This window comes from Zootoca vivipara, chromosome 10 (genome assembly GCF_963506605.1).
Source record: "Zootoca vivipara chromosome 10, rZooViv1.1, whole genome shotgun sequence".
NCBI classification, from domain to species: Eukaryota; Metazoa; Chordata; class Lepidosauria; order Squamata; family Lacertidae; genus Zootoca; species Zootoca vivipara.
Window position 1 is genome coordinate 42649013 of NC_083285.1, and position 26463 is coordinate 42675475.

The window sequence follows — 26463 nt, forward strand, 5'->3', positions numbered from 1 at the left end:
TATTACATTTTCTCACATCTTTAGGCATGGACTCCCAAGACTGCACTTCTGTGTTTAAAACAACGTGCAAGGCAACCCCGAGGAAGCAAACCCTACCATAAATCTTTACGTATTGTCAGAAAGAGCGGTGATGAATGGCTGAAAGTGTCTCACAAAAACCTTACGTGGAAATTGCTTCTGTGTGTCTGAAACAGGTAAGCAATCCCACAGAAGCTCCACGAATTGTTCTTAGCACAATGTAGCAATTCTCTATCTACAGAAACCTGTTCCAAACACTTTCCAGCATCACTGGAAGGAAATCGAACCCAGCGCATGGATACGCAGGTGAATAGGTGAGTCTATGCAGATAGCATTTGGTTTTCAGCTCTCAGTGTGTCGCATTTAGTAAATACCGGTACTGCTTCCTAAAACTCCTCCCAAGTCTTCTTACTCCTAAGGAACATGAGACCTGCATGTTAAAAACTGGAGTAAAAGGGTCTGGTGGGAGAGGGAGTTTCAGGTTAAAAGTGACTAGCAGGCAAAGCTTTCAACACTCCCTCTGTCCCTGGCCTTTTCAGGTGCCAAGCATCCCCTCTCTATCATAGAAAACCCACCCAATTGCTGAGGTCACAGAGGCGCCAACCTCTGGGAGGGCGATGACATGCACATGACATGCGCGTAACAAAGGGAGGAGCCAGGGGTGGAGTCAAACGCGGCGGCAGCACGGCTTCTATAGCTGATGGCTCCTCCTCTCTAGTGCTCAGCCTCCTCCTCCTACCACTGTCACTGGTTGGGGGCTGCTCCCCCCCTTCACCTCCATGGCAGGAGAAGGAGCTACAAGTCACTGAAGCCGTGCAGCGCTGCTCTTGGCTCTGCAACTGATTGGTCTCAACATTGGGGTTGTCCTGTCACCCCAAAATATATTTTATTGGGGGGACTGAAGAGACCTGGGCCCCTTAAAGTTGATTCCTATGTAAGGTCAACATGGGAGGCCCCACCCGCTCTGTGGCTCACTCTTTTAGGAGGTGAGAATGAGAGGAAAATACCTTTCGGTAGCCTGGACTTACAAGTAAACCACTCAAATCCAAACCTCCCAGACTAATTGCACAGAGAAGAACATATACTGTATTTTTCCACCTATAAAACTCCCCCTATTTTAGGGGACTCAGATTTAAGAAAATGGGGAGGAATGGCCCCGTGTATAAGATGCCCCCTGATTTCTGACATTATTATTTTTTTGGGGGGGGGGGAACCTAGTCTTATACATGAAAAATGCGGTACTTTGAATTTTGCACATCTCCAAGCTTTGCGATACTGTTCTCAGCTCAAAAACATAACAAAAATGCATAAAACCATGTGTTTTAGGATACAAATATTTAGAAGAGGCATACATTGAGTTAAAATAATCTATTTAAATATATATTTTGTGGTACATAGTGCATTGTATCAAATACTCAAACTCTCCACAACGATATAACCAAAGTAAAAACAAACAAGCCCATGACTGGTGGTATTTTAATTGCCCATCCCAGATAATGGACTTCTCAAGCTAAAGTAAAAAAACAGGAATGAAGAAAAAGCACATGGCAGGGGCTTGGGCCTACTAAGGGCTTCTCTCTTTTTTGTGGTGGGGGGGGGGGGAGGCAGACTTTGTACAAGGCTACAGCCACAATCCTCTGTCCTCACTTGGAAGTACAGATGGAAGGATCTGTTAATTTCACTTCTCTTGATTTCTCATTTCCCCCAATATCAAATTCAGTTCACTTTTGCAGCAATTTGTGATTCTTTTCTTTTTATAAAAACCCTCATGAAAATTCCTCAGCATTTTAGTGTGAATTTGCTCCTCACAAACGCATTTTGTATGCAGCGCTGACCAATGCACACAGCTCTGCAAGCAATTTACCCTAATATAATGCATTTTTGTTACGTTATTTTCACCAATATGTCCATTTTTTAAATGCACACTCTCTCCTAATGTAAACCACGTTTGGCTGGAGAACTGAATCCCAAAATTTGGGCCAAGAGTAGATTTTGAAGGATGGCCATATTCGCGTTCTCATATTGCTTTGGAATGTGTGGATTTGAGAAGTCCAGCTGATCAAATGCAAACTGAATCTTATTTTTCTGCCACCCCAACTCAGTGGGACTCAGCTGCAGTTCAGGGAACAGGCATGGGAATGAACAGAACACCATCTGAGCCATTGTGTTAGATGGCCTACTATCTAGGATCCTGAAGTGTGGTGTGAAGCAGGAGTCACCCTAATGCTTCAGCAGGAAGGCAGGATAAAAATATAAAACAAGGAATACATATAAATAAATACATAAAGATTTGATCTGTTGAACAAAGCCATGAAAGGAGGTCCCCTTTGCAGTGTGATGTGCAAATCCTCACTTCACCGTTCATCAGGCAAAGGAACCCTGCCTTTTTTGGTGACCCTGAACAGAAAGAGTTATTAATAATTACTAATTCATTACCAGCCGCTGTGTGATGCCTAGTTGGGCAAACAATGCTGGCATTATTTGATTGGAGTTAATAAACACAGTGGAATACACCAGCCGTGCTGCAGCCTTGGCTCCGCATTGCCCTCAGGAGGGAGGTGATATTTTAAAGCAGCAAGAGGAACACAATCCCTGCTTCTATTCTATTGTGCCCTCGCACTTTCGCTCCCTAGTAACTATTCTACTAAAATGCGTCTGTTTCTCTGGCCTGAAACCTGACATGTTGGGGAGGGGACTCCATAAAACTATACTGTGTGTGTATACAGAGCAACTGCATCCCGGTTCACACAGTCTCCTAGCAGATTCTGATGGTTCAGCTCCCAGTGGAGCCTGACTCATATTTATATATCATGCACACAAAGCTGCAGAGGAGGAAGCAGGGACAAAAGTAGAAGCAAGACGAACATGTGGGGCGGGGGGGGGAGAGATGCCCATTATCTCACTTCCCTCCATGTAGCATAGGTCTTAGAGTATTTTTAGATTACAAGGGGAGTCATACAGGAGACAGCAAATGCTGTGCTCCTCGTTCCCAACTTGCAGAGCAATGGCACAGTTTTAGGACTGCTTTACACTACGTTGCTTCATTGCAGATATCACTCCCAAGTTGGGAAAAGGAGGCACACCATGCACACATCACCGTACGATTGGTTATGTCAAGAATCACAAGCCCTTGTCAGCTCAAGAGCTGTGTTCCCTTCTGGGTAACTTTCCAGAGGCGGGCAGTAAAAGCAGGCAGAGCAAGGAATGCAAATTTTGCATTTGCACAGTAGACATGCCCCTCTCTGTTCTTCATCCAGGGAAGCAAGAGGCATTTCAGAGTTCAAGGACACCTTCCAGGTGGTCAAGAACACTCAAAGACAGTGTGAAGCAGGGCCAGGGAGGGGTGTGACTTCTCCTGAGGCCCAGATAAGGAGATTTGGATGGCCATGTTTGGCCCTGGGCCAGAGGTTCCCAACCCTGGGTTAAATGTTGGAAGATGTATTCATTCATCTGTGTTCTTATGCTTCAGCGAACCCAGACATAGCTAAGGCTCCATCTGCATCATACATTTAAATCAGCAGCAAACCGCCTTAAACAGTGATGGCTTCACCCAAAGAATATTTTGAACTATAGCTTGTTAATGAGGGTGCTGAGAGTTTTTAGGAGAGACCTATTCCCCTCACACTGCTGCAATTCCCAGTGTGTGGTTTAACAATTCTTTTTCCTGGGGGGACACAGAGAACTGCAGAGGAAGAAAGGAGATTCCGACTAAACATTAGGAAGAATTTTCTGATGGTAAGAGCTGTTCTGCAGTGTAACTAACTTCCTTGAAAGGCAGTGGACTCTTCTTCACTAGAGGTTTTTAAACAGAAGTTGGATGGTTATCTGTCAGGGGTTCTTTAGCTGCAATTCCTGCATTGCAGGGGGTTGGACTAGATGACCCTTGGGGTGCCTTCCAACTCTACAATTCTGTGATTCTAAGTATCCAGGGAAGAAAGGTCACTTAATAATCTACTGAGCAAGGCTTCCTAAATCAAAGCACATTTATAACAGGGAAGCAAACCAATAAAATGTCTGTAGCTTCTCCAAATGCTACCAGCACAGTCCAAGAAAACAGGGCAAGGGCTGGAAATTCTCCGTTCTTTGCTTAAGGCTCTAATTTGCAGCTGTAAAGCCATTATCCATACACATACCAAATGCTTGTAAATTAGACTTCAAGTGAGAATGTTTACAGTTGGCATTTATTTCATCTGACTATGCCTGGAGCTTTGCTACAGGCTCCTCCATAGGCTCCTGAAGTTACCTGGACTAGTTGAAGGAATATAAATCACATTATTCTGTGCTTTAAAAAGCTCTTTTCAAAAAGTACTGGAGTACTGAAAGTAGCTTAATACAGAGACCAAGTAGGCCTGCGACATGGGGCCTTAGTAGCAAAACCTTAGGGATTGGGGGAGAAAAGGGAGTGTAGGGGACATTGCCAAGTTAAAAATTCCACACCTAATCTCTCTTAACTTCAAGGAAAATGGAAAAATAATTGCACATTTCCCGCATGACCAATAAGCACTAGCGCCCCAAGGGGCAACCTTCTGGTGAAATCCCAAAACTAGTTCCAGAAATGGTCCCTAGGGTTGTTTGAGCATCACACTTATACAAGATACAATCCGTGGTCCTTGTTGCTTTGCCACCTATATGAGGAACACAGGAAGCTGCCACTGCTCCACTTAGCTCAATACTGTCTATGATGATTAGCAGTGGTTCTCTGGGTTCTCTTTTCTAGCCTTAACTGGAGATGCCAGGGATTTAAATGGAGACCTTCTGCTTGCAAAGCATGTCCTCTGAGCTACACCCACCAAACCCCACACACATGATGCACCGTATTCTTTCCTCATCTCTGCTTCTCTTGGATAGGCTGCTACAAACAAAGGGCAGTTGCCTTACACTGAATCAGAAGATTGGCCCATCGAGCTCCATGTTGTCTATATTGATTGGCAGTGTCTCTCTAGGATTTCCGGTGGGATCTCTCACAACTCCACCTGAAGATGTTAGAAGCTGAACCTAATACAGTGGACCCTCCGGATACAAACTTAATTAATCCCAGGGGTCCGTACTTACCCCGAAAAGTCCATATCCAGGGGCACCGCTTATGCGCATGCGCACAGCACGATAGAGTGCTTCTGTGCATGCATGCGCAGCGAAACCTGGAAGTATACACTTCCGTGTTTGCCGTGTTCGCAACCCGAAATTATGTTACCCGAAGGTACCACTGTACCTTTTGCATGCAAGGCAAAGGCTCTGCTCCGTAGTCACGGTTCTGGGGCTTAGCATAGTCACAGCAAGTATTGCAATGGTGTGAGAAAGATGTGGAAGAGTAGAGAGAGCAGCAGCAAAAGCAGCCCTCTGTGTCCCAACTCTTCTTAATGATGCCCTAGCCATTGGGTCTAATAGCAAGTCCCTTACACAGAAGATATTGATAAATGTAGGACAAGCCCAGGTGGAGCACAGTAAGCCTGACTTCCTTCTCTACAGCAGGCAGATCTCCCAAAGACTCCAGTTTCATAAAAGGAAGAGCAGTACAGGTTTGAAGCATTCATAATCAAAGCTGTTTACTCGTGTCTCTCAAATTCCCCCTATCGCTGACACAACCATTTGGCGAAACCCCCCACTCTCTAAAAGGACCACAAATATGAGAGACTTTTTCTCTAAAATGGTGTTCAGCACTTACACCATGACCCACAACAAGGTAATGTAACCTGAAGTGGCCAACCATTGGCACCATCATGGGCGTACCCAGAGAGGGGCAAATAAATAAATAAATATATAATTGCCGTATTTTATGGACCATAACCCGCACTTTTCCCCTCTGAAAACTGAAGGGGAAAAGTCGCTGTGGGTTATGGAAATCAGGCTGTTTCCGCCCCCTCCGCAGCTGCAGCCAGCGACAAGAACATGGGAGGGGGGAGGAGCAGTCTGAGCTGGGGGGTGGGGAGGACGGGAGCTCCATTCTTCCTTCCTTCCCCCCTTCCTTCCCCCCTCTTCCTTCCTTCCTTTTTCTCCCTCCCTCCCTCCCTCCCTCCCTCCCTCCCTCCCTCCCTTCTCTCTCTCACACACACAAACCCCTTCCTTCCTTCCTTCCTTCCTTCCTTCCTTCCTTCCTTCCTTCCTTCCTTCCTTCCTTCTCTTCCCTCCCTCCCTCCTTCCCTCTCTCTTCCGCTCTCTTGCCCCCCCCCCGTTTTGATCCTGGGTATGCCCCTGGGCACCATAACCTTTCCAAAATGAAGCATTCTGAATAAACAGACGGCCAGGTTAGGGGAATCCCTCCCATATCCCCCCTTACCCATCTGCCTGATAATGCTTCCAACAAACATCAAAATGCTGGTAAGACAGAACTTCCTTTTGCAGAAGCCTTGCTAAGTATTTCTTAGTAAGGCCTGTTCTAAAGTCCCTTTAATACCAGTTTAGTGTTTTAGCTCAGAATTTGTTGTGAATGTTGCCTTTCTCTAAAGAGGATCTTGCTGTCCATGCACAGCTCATGAATTCCCCAGACAGCAGTTCAGGAGGGTGGGAGAGATCAGCATAGTCTGGGTTCAGGTACCGAGTAGCTGGAAGGTACTGGATGTGCTGGATAAGCTGGTTTGCTCTCCTTGCAACCTGCATGCACACCTGCCCTAAGAAAGCTTCCCCAGACAGCAGTGCAAATGGGTGCAAGAGATCAGCAGGGGCTGGACACAGGTGCCATGTGGCTGGTAAGTTCTGAATGTGCTGGATGAGTATGTGTGCTCTCAACCCCAACCCCCCCCCCCTAAGAAAACAGTGTGTGAGAGAGATATTGAAAGAAGAAAGGCAGGTAGACTTACTAGGCACACGGTTGATGGCTTTGAGGGGCCTCAGGACGCGCACAGTGCGGATTGCAGACAGGTTGATATTCTGGAGATCCAGAGAATATTCCACCATCCTGCAAAAAAAGGAGAGAGGAAAGATAATGGAAAGTGAGAGACATGCTTGAAACTGGCAGGGGAGATGAGCAAGGCAGGAGCTGAAACTGTTCACATAGGCAGGATGGCACAAAATCCCTTCAGTGTGTCATTTCTTCCTCATCAGACTATCCTGAGACTCTATCCTGGTAGAGAAGTATTAGAAATGAACACTGCTCCACGCATGCTAATCATATGTGAGTGTGCCTCCTGCCCGCTCGCCAAGGCTGGTGATACCAAGCAAATGACTGACATTCAGGGCGGCATATCTCACGCTGCATGTCAATGGGAGGGGTGTTGGTGACAGTATTGAGACAATGATCAGAGCACGGAGCCCCTCTGGGAGACCCTTAGAATTGAGCATGAGCACCTGGTGCTTCACAGAAGCAGGCGCCAAAATCCCAGGGTGGAAAATCGAGCTGCCATAATCCATGCCCTTTGGAATAGAGATGAGCTGAAAGAGCAGCTCTGATAAGCTGTCAGGAACTCCTAACCCAGAGACTCCGCTGAGCCCTCTTCCTGGCATTTACCTGCTTTGTTTGTTGCAAGGGATAAGGGGCTTTGCTGCAGCAAAATAACCAGTGGTTATAGAACACTGCACCCCCCTATTGCCCTGGAAGCGGAAGAGAAAAGATCAGCAAAGGGGTCACCAAGCCAAAAAACATTGGAAGTGAGTTCCTGAACCACAGAGGCTTGATGGGGGAGGGAGAAAGGTTAGCATGACACTGACCACAAACAGATTTCCTGACCCAGATAGTGGCACTTGTGTATGCAATACATATTTTCTAGGAGTTTCCTTGGATGTAAGAAAGCAGATACTGCTATTTAGAGATGAGAAACTGGTGGTGGGAGAGATGGCGATGACAAAATCTGACTGCCAAAGACCTCCCTCCTCGCATCTGGTCCTCTGAACCCATAGGCCTCTCCCTTTCAGTATCATGCAACTGCCTTTCAAGAGCCTTTGGAAACTTTAGTTAGTTCATAATGCAGAAGGTTTCTCTGGAAAGACACTCCTATCACTTCCACTCTCCGGTGCTATTCCAACTTCACTGGTGGTTACCAATTTGTTTCTGAGCCAAATTCGAAGTGCTGGTTGTGACCCTTAAGCAGAGGCAGAGCTAGCTGCTTTGGCACCCAGAGCGGCACACATGCTGTGCACCTGGGGGCGGGGCTAGCCGCCTTCAGGGGTGAGGCTAGCATCCCAGGGGGGCGCTGCCCACGACAAGCATCCCAGGGGGGTGGGGCGACGGTGTCACCTTCCTTCAAGGATGACACCCGGGGCGGGCCGCACCCACAGCACCCCCTTCCTCCACCCTTAAGACCTTCAGAAGTCTGGGATTAGGACACCTGAAAGACCTCTCCTCCTCCCCATGAACATAACTCTGTGCACCCCTGTTGATTGTCCCCTTGGCATTCAAAGCATGGTGGATATGAATGCTCCCCATCCATTTTTTATTTTTACTATGGTGATGAGAGCCTGCCAGTGCACTTCACTGCTGACCTTTTGAGAAGCAGCAAACGCTGGGTTTTTAAAGAAGATCTTTGGGCCTTAAGAAGTCATTATTTGGTGCTCTTCCTGATTTTTTTTTGGCTGTGTGTGTGTGTGTCTGGTTTTGTTCTCATGTTGGTTGTGTTTTATGCACCATTGTTTTAAACTGCTTTGTTACAATAGTTTTATTAATGAGATGTCATGAGCTGCCTTGGTGGGCTGGTCTGATAGAAAGGCAGGGTAGAAAGGTCAACTAAATAAGCAAGTAAATACACAGAGCTGTCCCAAGCATGCTGTAAAAGTGATGCTGAGTGTGTTTAACCCCCTGTTCCCAACTTCCCAAGTCTATGTTTCATTGAACTGGCATTATGTATAAATAAATTTGCATTACTTGTCAATCAGCATTAGCAAGCCAGGGACCCATGGCCTAGGTTTTGGAGATGTAGCTTGCACAAACCTCATTTTATAGAATCATAGAATTGGAAGGGGCCCAAAGCATCATCTTGTCCTACCCCTTGCAAAGCAGGAATCACAGCTAAAGAACTCCTGACAGATGGCCACCAAATTTCTGTTTAAAAACCTCCAATGAAGGAGAGTCCAGCGTTTAATGGAAAGAGAGCTGTATTTGAATAGGTAATTTTTTATGGTGCACATGGCATTATGCTTCAATCAGGCCTCACACCAACACCAACTGAGATGCTGGCAGCAGGAAATTTGGCAGTGTCCTGTTTTCCATATGAACCTGCCTTAACCTTGACTGACCCTGAGTGGCACAGAGAGGGAGGAACACAGCCGAGACTGGAAGACCAGCAGTGTAAAGCTGCATTGATGCTGAACCCAGACAGGGTCCAATTGGACCCTGAGCCTGAACTAAAGCCAAGAGCGCTGTGAATCAGAACTTTCAATTTGGGACTCCTGAATCAGATTCCCATGAGAAACCTTTCCCCTTTACAATAGGAGCCTCATCCTCCCCACCCCCACGCCTGTTTGGCAACAAGGGAAAGCAACACCCAAGGTGGGAGATGTCTGGTAAGTAACTGAATGGCAAGCTCTGGGCCAGAAGAATGTTCCTTTAATGTTCTCCTGGTCAGGAAGGGAGCAGAGCCTTGGAGGGGTGATCTAGCCCAAGGAAGATAAAGGATCTCAATTGAGGTCCAGAGCTCATACAGAGCAAGATGTTCACTTGGAGCTATCCAAGGTCCTGAAATTCCAGCCTGCCACTACAATCTCCCTAACTATGTGACTTGACAATTGACCAGGTGAGCCACTGTCAGACAACTTTCATGAGCCCTGTGGGCTCATGGTCAGAACAGGACAGGAAAAAAGTTGAACTTTTTGGTTCTGTTTTCTGTTGTCTTGGATCATGCACAGAACTGGACAGCTAATGAACGAAAGGCGAGGTGGAGCATCTGTTGCCGTTCTCTCTGGGAGGAGTGGCTGAAGAAGCACTTCACCTGCAACTTAGCTACCTAATAGTACTTACTCTTCAGCCCTTGCTCAAATGGAACTATTCCCCCTGCTAAAAACGGGCTTACCAGAACACCTGCCAGAATAATACACTCACATGACATTTCAGCCCACTGTAAAAGAATGATGTCATCCTTGTTCACAGCCCACCCCTACCTTCTGTGATGGTTCTTTCCTGCTCACTCATTCCATACATATCCAAATTCCAACTTCTTTCTTAGCTAAGGGCATACATGGCACCCTGAACTGCTTGGGGGGGAGGTAATCTACAGTGGGTTCTTCCCACTCTGCTGCCTTTCATCTTTGAGAAGGCACATTCCTAGTGGGCTGGACTGACTGGCGTTAGGAGTCTAAACCATCTCCAACTAGCATCAAGCACAGCTGAGCAAGTCCTGTGCTCTGAATGAACCATGCACATAGGATGATATATCCTTACTTCAACCAGTTTGGCTCCAATAACATTCTAGGAAGGACTGGTATGCCAGAAGGCAAATAACAGAGGGACATGAGGGGAATAGAAACTGAATGCATGTAGGCAGCAGTGTCTGGATCTGCCTCTCAGGGCTTATTAAAAGTTCATTTTCTCACCATCAGGCATTCCCAAGGATGGCTAAGTAGACTTCTCTCAGCTGACTATGCTGGAGGAAATAAGTGCAGGAAGGAAATGTGAGCTGGGATGAGGGATTCAAGTGGAGACCTCGGATGGTCACCTTAAAACCTTCAAGGGAAACTAATTGAAACACCAGAAGGAGGGGAGTATAAGGCCTGAAGAAGGAGACATTTCCCACAGAGCCTTCATAAGTCACCATTAACTTTTTTTTAAAGTCAAGTTGATTATGTGTTTTCATTTACTGCTAGCCTCCTTGAAAGGTGGGATTTAAATATATTAGGTAGGGGGAGTGGGGAGAATAAAGAATCAAGCTGGAGGAACCCAAGTCAGAGAGAGGGGTTTGGTTTGGAGCTTAGCTGGTGGCCAAGCACAGAGCTTTCCAGTATTGCATAAGGAAAGGGTATAGCAGGAGCTGAGGTGTCTTATGTGGAAAGAGAAACATGTGGTTATACAGGTCTAATCCTGAGTGGAACAGAGGCTCATGAAGTCTGACTGACCCATGGTCTCATTCCATCTTAGTCACAGATAGACTGGCTTATAGAGTATTTTTAGACATGTAACTTAAGTGGTCCTTGAGAGCTCCTTGTATGATGTTTATAAGCATGTCTGGTCCTTGTTAAGGCAGAAGGGAGAGTGGAAGAAGGGCATTTCTGTAATGCAAATGCAAATGTAAAGGTAAAGGGACCCCTGACCATTAGGTCCAGTCGTGACCGACTCTGGGGTTGCGGCGCTCATCTTACATTATTGGCCGAGGGAGCCAGTGTACAGCTTCCAGGTCAGGTAGCCAGCATGACAAAGTCGCTTCTGGCGAACCAGAGCAGCACACGGAAACACTGTTTACCTTCCCGCTGTAGGGGTACCTATTTATCTACTTGCACTTTGATGTGCTTTTGAACTGCTAGGTTGGCAGGAGCTGGGACCAAACAATGGGAGCTCACCCCGTTGCAGGGATTCGAACCGCTGACCTTCTGATCAGCAAGCCCTAGGCTCTGTGGTTTAACCCACAGCACCACCTGCGTCCACATTTGAATGCAAATGTGCATTCTGATAAATGACTGGATGGGGAGGGAGGGTGGGCATTCACAGCACAAACTGAAAGTGGAAAGAGTGACTTTAAGCACCCTATGTGAAAATGCCCAGCAGGCCAATCCTATGTGCTCAGATATAAGTCTGTGAGCTCAAGCAAATGTGTGCATAGGATTGCAGCCTTACAGTGACTTTGGATTTTATGAATCTTCCCTGGAGGAGATTTGTGCCAAGTGCCCTCGCTGGGAGTCAATAACAAAATCTCTGCTGGCTTCGATGAGGTGAAAGTCTTGTTTCAGGTACGGCTGCATCTCTATTGCAGGCTTGACCTGCTGCACCCCAATTAAGGGAAACACAGACAAATAGAGTATCTGGGCTTTCACAAAACCTTGCAGCCTACGCAGCAGGATTTTTTTCCTGAATAACCTTTAAAGCAGAGCAGTTGCTGACTGTGGTGTGGGGGAGGCTGAGGGCTGGCTCAGACAGTGACGATGACCCAGCATAAACCCCTCAACCTGAGAGCTGTTAAAAAGGAAATATTTTGTTTCGTTTCTTTTTAAAAAATTCATTGAAGGGTGAAGAGGAGTGACTCTTCCATTCTTCGGGGCACTATCACTTCAAAATGCTCCCATTTAGATGTACTATTCCATTGCAATAAAGGTAAAGGTAAAGGGACCCCTGACCATTAGGTCCAGTCGTGACCGACTCTGGGGTTGCGGCGCTCATCTCGCATTATTGGCCGATGGAGCCGGCGTATAGCTTCCAGGTCATGTGGCCAGCATGACAAAGCTGCTTCTGGCAAACCAGAGCAGCACATGGAAACGCCGTTTACCTTCCCGCTGGAGCGGTTCCTATTTATCTACTTGCATTTTGAGGTGCTTTCGAACTGCTAGGTTGGCAGGAGCTGGGACCGAGCAACGGGAGCTCACCCCGTCGCAGGGATTCGAACCGCTGACCTTCTGATCAGCAAGCCCTAGGCTCAGTGGTTTAACCACAGCGCCACCTGGGTCCCTTAATACAAAACCAATGCATTTTAAGACCGGAATGGGGAAACAAAATTTTAATCTGAAATGAGGGTGCGAAGGGAAAGCCTCAAAGTCTACCTGAAATGGAAACAACCTATTTACAACTAGATGAATTTGCCACTTAAAGTTAATAATGAACCATTTTAATTTAAAACACATTAAGCTCCAGGGTGCCTGCCTGTCATCACAATGGCTTATACTAATTGGCCTGACTGCTATAAGAGGGGTGGGGAGGGGCAAGTTTGCCTCTTACTGGGCAATGGCTTAGAACAGGCAACCCCAAACTTTGGCCCTCCAGATGTTTTGGACTACAATCCCCATCATCCCTGACCACTGGTCCCGTTAGCTAGGGATCATGGGAGTTGTAGGCCAAAACATCTGGAGGGCCGCAGTTTGGGGATGCCTGGCTTAGAACATGGTTTCTTTTACTTTAGTTTGCATCTATAAAGAAAGAGCCTGTAAAAATGTTTGGAGGCTGTATGTCATGGAATGTCAGGTGCTCAGGGCTGGCCTCAGACATTTTGCTGCCTGGGATGAATGACAAGATGGTTCTGCCCCCCACTTCCTTGGGGAAGGGCTGTAGCTCAGCTGTAGATCACCTACTTCATAGTTGGGGTCCAATCCACAGCATTTTCAGGAAGAGTTGACTGTGATCCCTTTCTAAAATCCTGGAGAGCTGATGCTAGTTTCCCACCAACATCTGATTGGCCAGCATGAGAAAAGGATGCTAGATTAGATGGGCCATTGGCCTGATCCAGCAGGCTGTTCTTACGTTAATCAGCGAAGACAATATTGAGGTAGATGGGCCAATGGTTTGACATAGTATAAGGCAACTTCCTCTATTCCTATGTGCAGAAGCTGATAGGACTGGGAGCTGAATCTTGCTCCAGCAACAGGACAGCGCACCTGAGGGCAGAAGGCTACCTTAGGGGATGCTGGGTAGACAGACAGTACAGCATATGCAGGTCTCTCCTCCAAGACCTCAGTGCTGCTTCCTGCTACTCAAGATCTGCAGCCTGAGGTGGCTGCTTCCTCCATCTGTCTAATGGTGGGTCTGACCAGGAAAGCGTTGTGGGGATGGCTGGCTGATGCCTTCCATTGCCTACTTGTGAGCTGCTTTGGAAGCATTTAGTTTGCCACTGTGGGGAACTGAATGAACATCTGGTCTATTCCAGCAGGCCTCTCCATATGTTCTTAAATCCCTCTTTATGGCAGGCACAACAGCTATTGCCAGCTCCTCTTTAGAGAAACAAGGAATGAGGCTGAGTGTCACAGGGAAGGGGATCAAAAAGAGAACCCAACTCTCTGAAGCCTTGCTCCTGAACGTTCAAGATCAAAAGGGATTAGAGCTGATAGAATTAACTGGTATAATTAAACAATTAATTCATGAATCATGTTAAAATTCAGTGCGGTCCCCCATGGAAGAATTTGCAGGGCTGATGGCACTGTCATAAACCATTTATGTTCTTTTTCCCAAACAGGTGATGCACTTTCCAAACAATAAATGGTTTGTCTGTGAGAGTTTGACAGCAAAGCCTTTTCTCCTTCATTAAATTGCGTCAAAATGCCACATGCACTGAAATACTGTCATAGGTATTTTAACCAGTTAATGAACTGGCTCCACTGAAATATGGTTTTGTTCTGCTCTTTCATGGTGCACGCTGGAGTCCGCTTACACAAAGCCCCTTTTCCTTGGCATGCTGTAAGAAATAGTTCAACTGTAATACTTCACTGATGAATATTTGTTTGCCCATTCATTGAGTGGTGGAGGAAATACTTGGTCTTGCCTGGGCCCTTGAGGAAAGAGTGACAGGGCATTCCACAGCCCAGGGGTGTGTGAATTAGTATCCACAAAATGCACCTCTCAAATACCCACTAAGAGAAGAGGAATACACCTAGACCTTTCCCAAGGATGCTTCTACATTCTCAGGACAACAAGTCTAATCCTGAAAGTTATCCAGGCCAACAACAAGTGCATTAAAGTTGGCAAATGACTGACTGATGAGTTCGAGAACCAAACCCTATTTGAGAAGGGTGCCATTGCTCAGTGGTGAAGCATGTACTTTGTGTGCAGAAAGCCTCCATTTTGCCCCCAACCACCCAGGTCTTACAACTAAAATGAGCATGTATGCCAGTGGACTCACTTCAAGCACAAGCATGTCAAACAAGTGCTGCTATGCTCTGAGAGTGCTTTTTGTAAGTGCATCAATCTATTCAACTGGAAGACAGCAATGGATCTCCTGCCTTGCATCTTGAGAAGCCTCAGGTCTGGTTCACTCATGCATGCACATCATTTGATGTATTGTAATTCATTTTCAGCGCTGTTGTGTACAAGGCATTGGGAGAAGACACAATGCCCCAGACAGAAGAACTGTCACCTCAGAATTGTCCAATCACACATGGAAGTCGATATTTGATGCTGCATTCATCAAGCAGTCAACATGTATGTGCAAATCATTCCTCTGCATTTGCGGGTATGCTTGCATACTATCTCCTGCCTCATTCCTCTCTCACACCATCAGGGCAGAGGGCAGAATTCTCCTGACGGTTGCCATGTGTACCCAAAAGGAATTAGAGAACCCACCATAGTCTCCTCATTACCCGAAGCCATTGAAATTTAAGCAAAGATAGATACTTATTCTTAGGAGGAAGATGTTACAAGAAGGTCTATTCACCTGTGTCCTTATTCCAAGATAACAGCACTGGGGAAATGTGGGAGATTTATGAAGCCAAACAAAATTGTGCATAATTGCCAGTACGAAAGGGGTTAAAAATCACAGAGAAGAGTCAGATTGGTTATGACCCCTCACCATTGGAGAGGAAGGAAAAAAAGGCTTGTTTCCTGTTCCTTTCTCACTCTCTTCTTTTTGAGCCACGTAAGCTGAGCACGTGTCTGAGGCTGGTGCTTCAGAATCAGACCAAGTTCTCTCTCTCTCTCTCTCTCTCTCTCTCTCTCTCTCTCTCTCTCTCTCTCTCTCTCTCTCTCTCTCTGTGTGTGTGTGTGTGTGTGTGTTGTTGTTGTTTATGTTGTAGCACTGAACACTGCATAAGTGAGACCTGTGATTACTATAAGTAAAGCATTTAAACTTACTAAATGCTGTTGTCTATTCACTCCGAGAGGGGTAGAGCCAGGTGAGAATTGTAAGTGCTCAATAGTGGGACATTTAAAGGTCTAACAACAGATATCCCCCATACTTTGCAAATGCTGCATAGATCTGTGTTTTAAACTCTGCTGGTGGACAGTTTTGGCTAAAGAATAAGTTCAAAGCCCCTCCTGCTATTTTCAAATTCAGGGTCAGCCATTTTTTCTTTGTAGTTCCCCACGGACGTGGGACTTCAGGATTAACCTGTATTCCCCAGGTACAGTATTTCCCCAACAGGAAATGCTTCAGTCCTCATGCCTATTGCATTTCCAGGCCAGGGGCTATTTTGAAGCAAATTATTTTCAGCAAGGAGATCCACCTAAGACTACACATCTTCTAATCTAACACAATATATACTGTCATCTGCCATCAGTGCCCTTTTGCTGTTTGCATAGGCTGACTAGCCAGGTCTTTACATAAAGGGATGCATGGAAACAAATCAGATATTAATAAACTAAAACAACAAACAGAGTCCACCAACATGAAGCTGCCAAACTGGAATGCCTTAGCAAATCTGACACTTTGGGATTCAGCCTCAACAAACGCAGGATATGGCTAGCTCATTACAAGAAGAAATTGTCTTGCCTCATGCTATTGATCACTCTGTGCCTTGTCATCAGACTGGATTCGGTATTAATGTGTGCTCTGAATACTACTATAACATACCAATAGCTAGCTCTTGTATTGACCTTTCCCTCTCACTTTGTAAAAAGAAAAAGGGGGGGAAAGCAGTTTTTTTTCTTCCCTAGTATATTTATATATCGCATCAAGCATCTAACAAAGAATGCTCAGGCCCACCAATGCTTACATTGCAAGAAATGTGCCAGCTGATTCTATGTTGGCATTATTGCAATTGACCAACATAGCTAATTTTTCTGGCATTTGTTACAAAAGGAGGGGAACATAAATGGGGCAACAGAACATTTCTGCATTCTAGTGTGTTTGATTCTAAGAAACATAAGTTCAAATCCCAGCTTCAGACAGCCCGGCATTCACTGAGGCCAGTCGCTCATCTCCCAGCTTCAGCTTCCCGTCTGTAAAATGGGTGAACTATTTCATGGGGTTACAGCAAAGATGAAGCTTATCAAACGCTCTGCAGATCAGAGGTGCTACACGAATGCTTGATTATAATGTGCTCCGACTCTTTTCCCAAAAATAAGACATTTTGTAAGTTCAACAGAACATAATTACATAGCAAAGGCTCTGAGCTTGAGAGCTGTCAGCACCTAATTCACTTCATGCATTATTAACTATCAAAGTTTGCTCCGGTTGCTGAATCAGCACTTCTTGCCCAGCGCTAGGCTCTGGCCTTATCCTCCCGTGCATCTAACCCAAAGGCTGCCTGCTCCCTGTGATCCATCACTCAGCTCTGCTCCCAGTCCAAAAGATAAAGAGAGCATGTGTCAAAACCTTTCACAAAGGGATTTGTCGGAGGGACAAAGGTTCCAACGCAACCAGGTAAACCTGTCGATGTGTTGTGATTGTTTTCTCCTTCCCTCTCCGCACTCCCTTTCCATCTCCTGCCCCCCTCCGGCCTCTGCCACCACATCTATCCCTTTTCTTGTTTGCTCACATTTGGAGTAATAGAGTGAAATGAGTCGTTTCCTGAAATGCAATGGCATAGATGCAGCCCCCCCCCCCCGAGCTCACAGAGAGAGGCAGATGGGATTTTGCGCAGCCAATAAAAAATATTCAAGCTCCTGTTAAACAAAAATAACTCAGATAGACATGGAAGGCTCATTAAAGGAAGAGAAAACCTGAGCGGAGGCTGATCATGTAAACAGAAATGGGGGCGGGGGAATATAGAGGATTGTAGCCAACTATTTTTTACTCAGAGTAGACCCACTGAAATCAATGAACCTTAGTTAATTAAATCCATTCATTTAAGTGTGTCTATTCTGAGTGTGATAAATGCTGGCTGGATAAATAACTGCACATTCACACACACACACAAAAGCATATACAGGAGACTCAATTCACATGTAAAAGCATATATAGTGGTGCCTCGCAAGACTAATTTAATTCGTTCCGCGAGTCAATTCATTTTGTGAAAAATTCATCTTGCTAATCGCAGTTTCTCATAGGAATGCATTGAAATTTCTTTTTTTGCCCATAGGAATGCATTAATTAAATTTCAATGCATTCCTATGGGAAACCGCGATTCACAAGATGAATTTTTCGCAAAACGAATTCGTCTTGCGAGTCACCATCAGATCGCAAGACGCATTCGTCTTGCGAAAAATTCGTCTTGCGGGGCATTCGTCTTGCGAGGTACCACTGTACTGTATTCATATGCAAACAAAAATAGGGAAAATAACTGACTGCTCAATAAAACTTAGAGCAGCAGATTTTTCAAATCAGTTACACTGTTCCAGCTAAAATTGATGTCCCTTAAAATATCTTTTAGTTAAGTTATTGACATGTAAATGAAGACAAACATGCACATTTTTCAGTGAGAACTGTGGAGATCTTTCACTGAGATCCATCGTGCAAAATTTGGTTGCAATACCTTAAAGGTAAAAGGTAAAGGGACCCCTTACCATTAGGTCCATTCGTGACTGACTCTGGGGTTGCACGCTCATCTCGCATTATTGGCCGAGGGAGCCAGCGTACAGCTTCCAGGTCATGTGGCCAGCATGAAAAAGACGCTTCTGGCAAACCAGAGAAGCACACGGAAACGCCGTTTACCTTCCTGCTGTAGCGGTCCCTATTTATCTACCGTACTTGCAATTTGACGTGCTTTCGAACTGCTAGGTTGGCAGGAGCTGGAACCGAGCAACGGGAGCTCACCCCGTCGCAGGGATTTGAACTGCCGACCTTCTGATCAGCAAGCCCTAGGCTCTGTACCTTAGGAAGTGCCCAAATCCAAAGTGAACAGACGAACAAACAACTTTCCAAAATATATAGTAATGTGTAGCAACTAAACCAATGCTTTTCTAAATACTGACTGTATTTTAAGGTGCTTTTAGCAGTATGATATGAAGCACATGTATTTTAAGATTTACTAGAATAAATATATCTATATCTATAAATGCACAAGCCAGAATCACAGAGAAATAATCAGAGGGAGTTGGATCTTGTAGGATGGACAAGCTACGCAGCCTGTCACACTTTTAAAATATAGCCTCTACCTGCTTCGTGCAGCTTGACAGTAGGAAATACCACCCCACCACATTTTAGATGTGAGGTATAATTCTGCTTGCGACCTCAATGAATGCCTTCATTTATAGTCAGACACATTACATTTACTGAACATTAGAAACAAACTTTTTTTGTGCTTACACTGAACAACTTTCCCCAGGGAGTTAAGGGCATCGAAGTTGGGATGAATCCAAAATTTATTACTTTCTCATCCCATTGTGCTTATCTGCATCAGGAAGCCAACATCATCTTTCTGTATGCAGAAGGCAGCTCGTTGGCGGTTAATAAACTATTTAAGCAAATATATACACGAACGGATTAGGAAGCTTAGCCACTTTTAAATTGGAGGGGAAAGTCCTCTGCAAAAGGATCTGAGCACAGAGCCTGTAAGGTAATTTAACGCACGCAGCATTCCTCTGCCACTTTCCTTTTGGATCATGGCATCAATCTCTTTCGGAAGATAATACCCTAGGTGCAATCCTGACTCTTCCGTGACAAGTTATCTCCAAAACAAAATCGTTCCAAAAGCAATCTGGCAATTTCCTTCACTACATTCTGCTAGTCTCAGGTAGTTTGCACCCAAAAAACTCATTCAGCAGCAGGCTTGGGAACTGAGATCCCCACCAAATAACTGCAAAGAGGGAGGATGAGGTGTGTCATTTGTAGTGGGCAGGAGAGGGATCCAGACTTGAGCCTGCTCTTACCATTTATCTGGTTTCTGACTTGGAATCCAATTGGCAGGTTGCCTTCCAATCTATTACTGGGCCAAGTTCAAGGTGTTGGTCCCTAGGCAGCTCAGGACCTGGCTACTTGAGAGACCACCTGTATCCCTCATACAGTTTGTAGATTGCTGCAGTCTTCAGGCGGGTTTCTCCTGCAAGTTCCAAAGATCTCAGAAGCCTGCTCCACAGTAACTCAGAGAGTAGGGCTTTTAGTGTGGCTTTCCCCAATCTGTGGAATAGCATCCCCGTCAAAATATGACCAGCGTCCACTATCTGTGCTTTCTAGAAACAACTGAATATATTTTTGTTCCAACGTATTTTCCCAGCTGGATAAATGGGTCTTTACCGCGAGTGTCCATTTGTTAGGGTTTTGTTTTTGTTTTAAATGTATTTGTTTTTTTAATTGTTTTAAATTATATGTACATTGCCCTAAGACAGTGTTATAGAAGGCGATTAATAAATCAATAATAATAAGCATTTTAACTAGTTAACTAGTTCAATTAACTAGTCATTAATCAGGAGAAAAAACTGGTTTTTTAAAACCCTGACTTTGCTGAAAAACATAAAGAGCAAGAAGTGTACTTTTTCCCAGTAGGAACAGACATTTCACAGAAAGGAGTTGCTGAGGGAATAATGGCAGCAATGATGGCAAGAAGTGAGAAATTAAAGCAATTGATGGTAATGATGGAATACAGAAGTGCTGGGAAGCCAGCCTGTTTGGAAGCCAGACTTGGACTTGAAAGTCCTGCTCTCAAATCCCAAGAATTTGAGGTTCTATCAGCAGTGGAAACAAGTCCTGCAGTACAATAAAGACTAACACAATTGTGATGGCACAAGCTTTCATGGGCTAGATTCCACTTCATCAGATGAACAGGATTCTAGTCCACAAAAGCTATGCAATCAAAAATTTTGGGTGCTACAGTCTCTGATTTCCCCTCCCTGTAGTAGGTTAAAATGCAACCCCTCTGGAAGTTTTTTACTTAGCTGTCTTGAATATGCACTATGTGGGTGTCCAGAAACACCTTTGTTTGTTACTTCTATACATTTCCATATATAATTTGCAGCTGTGTCCTGGAGATCTGCAGCCGCAACAGAGTTCCTTATTGATAGAGTAAGACTGAAAATCCCATAGGAAGAAGTCTCTTTGCCCTCTTTCCCACCCCATTTGCTGAGGTCAGCTTTTAGCTTGCAACCCACAGAACAGTTGACACAACTTGTCAGGCACGCAGAATTAATCATTTGGGCCTTGGCACAGCATATGAAGAATCCACAGTGACATCTCTCAGGCAGGGCCAGAGGCTCTCGTCAAAGAAAGTTACTTCAGTTTTGCCTGTGCTCTAAAGAACAGGCTGGTTAGTCATTTTGAGACGCACAAAAGGGGCAATGAAGGGTGAAAAATGGGAGAAAGGAAGAGGTGGGGAACACAGTTTGCCAGGCTTGTTTGGTATTTTTTACCATATGCGTTGTCAACTGTCAAAATCAATAAAGCATTTGCTCCAGAAAATTCTGACATTAACATTCATCTCCAGTTTCTGACATTATCTTCTTCTCAGTTTCCAGAGGGGTTACATCTGATGAAGTGAACTGTAGTCAACAGATGCTTAGGCATTAGGGAATTATTTGCTATTTTTTTATAAGTGCCACAAAAACTCTTTGTTGTTTTATCTCCCCTGCATGCTCTGTATTCAAATCCTACCTTATATTGAATTTCTTTTCACATTTCCATCCTCATCACTGTCTGGCCTTTAAAATGATTTTAAATGTCTGCCCTTTCCTGAAAGGGAAATACCCTGTCCCTGTGGATGGAAAAGAGATGGGGCGAGAGCTCTTTTTCTGCTCCCTGCTTAGAAGAAAGAGGGAAATTGTGTGCTCCACTACTGGAGATGAGGATTTACAACTTTAAAACAAAAGTATCTTATCAAAAGAAGAGGTCCACAAAATTGCAGGACGTTGCTGGTGTGGGCGGGTGGGGAGAGCTGCTGGCCAGTCGTTCCTGACAATACTATGCTAGATGGTACAGTATGAACTGTCATAAGCATCTTTCCCTGTGAAAAAAGGACACTTGCACCAAACACATGCCTCTGGAAAGACCCATAGGTAGAATAATAAAATTGCAAAGAGGGAAAGGTCCCAAAGGCTCATCTGCTCCAGCTCACTGCAATGCAGGAATCGGAACTAGGCATGTACAACTGCAAAACAGCCTTCAAATTCCCGGGTTCAATTCCTCCTTTCTCCTCTTGAGAACAAACAAAAACTCTCACAGGAGTGGAATTAAAACAAACCCTCTGGCTGAACCCTTGGAGGGCTGCTGCCAATCAGGATACTGGGGTAGATAGCTTCATTGCAAGCCCAAGGAGCACTCTATGGGTGCTCACTTGGCGCTAGCGTGACTATAAGCACAGCTGCTGTGTCTGCTGACCTTGGGCATCACCCTGCTCCCTCTTCTTTCCTGCTGTGCTCCTTTTTTGTTTTCTAGCATATGCTTCACCTGCCCTCTAGCATCTAAGGACATTAAAAAACAACAACAACAGCCATATGTATCTGCAATTTTAGCAACTATTATTTTTCTTCATTCTCATCGCTCAGGGAAATCTTTACCCGAGGACAGAAAACAACCCTCCTAGGCCCAAGCTCTGCAAACTTCTCTAATGGCCGCGCCAATAATAAAAGGGTGGGTGGGGGAGGAACGTAGAAGCAGCTTAAACTTCCCAGCCTGCCATCTCCTTAAGAGTCCATTACTGTCTGGTTAGTGTGCCCCATTAGTGCTAATGGCAATGACACGGCGGAGCAAGAGAAGGGCGGGCAAGAGAGCAAACAAGCAGCTAAATTGCTTAAGTGGGTGGTGAGTGTCACACAAGACACACGCCATCAGACCTCGTTATGAAAAGTGTGCACCATGGCTCATCTGCAAAGCAAAAGCGGCAAAGAGCCCTGGAAGTAACAACCAGAGACTGACTGATCCAGTGGCTCGCAAACCAGTTCCAGGCTCCAGATTGGGAGCAACTTCTACTCAAATCGTGCCTAAGCTTGACACCACAAATGCAGCAGAACACAGCTCCTCTGCCTCTCAGATAGATTAGGCTCTGACATGATTGCCTGTGTTGATCATGTTGGCCATTTCACAGTGTTAATCATGTTGACCTCTCACAAGCAGGGAAAGGAATGTGGCTGATCTGTGCTAGCATGTCCACTGGCTGTTCTTTTTCTGAGCATGATTTAAAGTGCAACTTATCCTATATATTTTGGAAGGTTTTCTGTTTCCTATGTATTTGGACGCCTCTTAAAATAGAACCAAATTTTGCGTGATGGTTCTTGAAACCAAGCAGCAGATTTCCGTCTATGTTTGGACACAACTTTGAATCAAGATGGCAGACTAAACATTTCAAAGCTGCACCAATTTAACCACTGATTTCAAACTGATTTGGGGGTTTCTTAGGATTATTGAGCAATGTCAGGCATGAGATGGCTAGTGACTTATAAATTGGCCTGGGCTTCCACTTGGAGAGATCACAGCTGGCATATGTGATCTTCAGTCCTTCCTAAATTTATCCTCCACCGACTTGTTCATGCCTATCTTGCCCTGACCAACACATTTCTGTTGCACTCAACTCTCCCCCTCTCCCCCAGCCCATTTCTTCTCCCAATTCAGCTACCCCATCTGACTAGCTCTGCTCCCATTACCACTTTCTTCTACAGCCAAGGAGTTGCAGGAGCACCCTTGGTGGAGTGCTCTAATCACAGGGCTGGCAGCAGCCCTCATTAAGCTCCCTGCTACCCTCATTCCCAAGCTCCTGATCTGAATATAGCTTTCTGAAGACATCAGAGCCAGGAGACAGGGTGTAATTTCGGCCCTTTCAGCTTTCTTTCTTACCAATAGAGGGTGTTCTCCCCCCCTTTACTCTGTTTCTTCTCCTAGCACTGAATAAGACATATCTTCTGGGAGTGAAAAATTAATTACTAATTACACAGTTACTTTAGTGTGCAGTCCTGAAGCTGAGAAGCTCAACACCCCAAGTAGTGAATAGCTTAATTGAGTAAGTAGGTTTTTTTATTTAATCAGGGATTTGTTTATTTCTCGACACCCATCCCTCGATGCCCAGAACTTGGTTATTTCACACCCCTGTTCTGTTCAGCTTTCTCCCAAAACATAGAAGGGAAACGCCAGACTCCATTAAGAGTGGCAGCGATGCTTTGAAGCTAATGTGCGGAGGCATAAGCAGTCACTTCAAGTGGCGAGTAACTTAGTGTGGATTGCACAGCTCTCAGGGGTGGAGTGGAGTGGGGTGGTCGCTCTGGTTTTTGAGCTGAGACGGATTTCTAAAAGGGAAAAAACACACACCAAAAACAAAAGAACTCTGGCAACCCAGATAGTTGTTTGAAGGATAAAACAAGCCTAAACGCTGCCTTGGTTTCCAAAAATTGATCCTGGCATCCTGCAAAGCCCAGTTTTAAAAATAACGGGTTGCAATCTTTATTGAACACTTATTTGAGAGTAAGACCTACTGAATTCAGGTCTGTGGCTCAATGGTAGTCTGTTTTCAGGTTCAATCCTTTTCAGGTCCCAGGTTCAATCCTTGGCATCTCCAGGTAGGGTTGGGAATTTGCCCTATCTGAAATCCTGGCTAGTCAGAACTGACCAGGTATCTTCAACTTTTACAAATTCACGATCTGCTTTCAAACGCCATGCATTTGAGGACCCACTTCTCAATCTTTTACCATATATTTGCATGATGGTTATACTCCTGACACAAGCAGCGGCCCACTAGAGGGTCCTGACCCACCAGCTGAAGACCAGAGCTGTAGACAATAAATACCCTGGGAGCTGGACCAGTGGCTTGACTCATATAAGGCAGCTTCCTCTGTTCCGAACTTACTTCCAACTGAACATGCACAGAATTCAGATGAGAGTCAACCTATAGGAAACTACCAAGCAGGATTTCAGCACAAGAGCACTCTCCCCTCCCGCAGCTTCCAGCAACTGGTGTTCAAATATTCCAAGTGGTATTAAGTGATTGGCAGGGTGCAATCCTACACTTAATCTCAGGTCAGAGGGTATAGCAAGGCAGCCTGCATGTGTGAGGCTGAAAGCATCAGGCGCATTTGGTGCCTGGTTTGTTACCCTCCTAAGCATCTGAGCACTAATTTATTGTTGTGAAAATATACTTAAGTGTTCTGTGCTGAAAAACATGACACCACTGATTCTTTATAACTGTCAAGCTTTGACTATCCCCTGTTGCTCTTTCTTGCAAACCTCTGTCAAAGAAATGATGCCATGGGCATTTACCAAACAGACTTCTTTTAGATTGTGGGTGTATGTCTTTTACATTTCATTAATTAAGGATAATGAGACAAATTACATTAAATGTACGTTTCACATTAACAGAAGGGTGAGTTTTGTTTTGTCAGTAGTTAATTTAACAAACATGTCAAATTCTTAGGAAATTTGGCCTTCCTTCTTTCACTCCAGTGTTTTGACATCACAGCATTGGCCATATAATTTCCTTTCCCAATGACAGAATAGGCAATTCTTTTCTGTGCTTTGTAGAACATGCTCTTGCAGCGATAACCATATATGAAATTAATCCATGCAGAGTTATTCGTATGTCATGTCTGTATGTTAACAAAAAATATTAAGGGGTCAAGACACAATTGTTTGAGATATTCTTGATATGTTGATTCTATTCTAGAATTCCACAGCAACTAAACATGCCCAACATATTGGGAAGCTGTTCTTATTTGTCTTATGATTAGTGCAATATACCAATGTGATGTTAATCTGGAATAATAATAATAATAATAATAATAATAATAATAATAATTTATTATTTATACCCCACCCATCTGGCTGGGTTTCCCCAGCCACTCTGGGCAGCTTCCAACAAAACATTAAAATACAATAGTCTGTTAAACATTAAAAGCCTCCCTAAACAGGGCTGCCTTCAGATGTCTTCTAAAAGACTTGTAGTTGTTTTTCTATTTGACATCTGGTGGGAGGGCATTCCACAGGGTGGGTGCCACTACCGGTAAGGTCCTCTGCCTGGTTCCCTGTAATTTGGCTTCTCGCAGCAAGGAAACCACCAGAAGGCTCTTGGTGCTGGACCTTAGTGTCTGGGCAGAACAATGGAGGTGGAGACACTCCTTCGGGTATACAGGACCGAGGCCGTTTAGGGCTTTAAAGGTCAGCACCAACACTTTGAATTGTGCTCGGAAACGTACTAGGAGCCAATGTAGGTCTCGGCAGCCGCTCCCAGTCACCAGTCTAGCTGGTGGAAGAACCCTGAGTGAAAGGCTGGTAACTGATCTCCCAGGATGAAAGACTTGGAGTTTTCTGTGGGGTGGGGTGGGGTGGGATTAAGAGCTACTTTTGGCTAGGGAGACTATTCTGTATTTGTGCACTATTTTTGCACTTTAGATACGCTGCTGTCAAAAGTGCCAAAAGGCCAGACTGGAAAATGCTCACATCCCAATCTAGCCCACTGCATGGATTACTTAGTTCATCACTCAGAGGTCTTGTTATTTAGGGCTGATAAACTGAATGAATGAATGAATGAATGGCATCCAAGCACCGAGTACACTGGCACTCCAATCGTAACTCCATTGACCCTGGTGATCCACATGGGGACAGCATATCAAAATACGATATACATGATGATAACCTTTTTTCTCCAGCAACTAATAAATAAGATGAAATATAATATGCATAGGTCAAAACTTCATGGCTGATCTCCTGGGGGGTAGGATTAGAAAGCCACCACGTAATTTTGGCCTGAGTGCGTTGGATCTCAAATACAGGGTGCATTTGAACATGCTATCCCTACAGGGAGTGCTGAGGTAGAGAGGGCAGACCTGCTCATGCTCCCATCCATGCAATAGGCTGGATCAGTGGGGAATTGTTTTTATCCAATCTGGCC

The 26463-nt window shown here is 45.0% G+C and overlaps 1 protein-coding gene across 1 annotated transcript in view; it reads right to left on the reverse strand.

The window, feature by feature from the left end:
* Positions 1-26463, reverse strand: part of CACNA1I (calcium voltage-gated channel subunit alpha1 I) — a 269708-nt gene that overhangs the window by 102891 nt on the left and 140354 nt on the right. The window contains exon 4 of the mRNA XM_035128273.2: positions 6813-6910. Coding sequence (XP_034984164.2) covers positions 6813-6910 — 98 coding nt within the window. The remainder of the gene's footprint in view (positions 1-6812; positions 6911-26463) is intronic.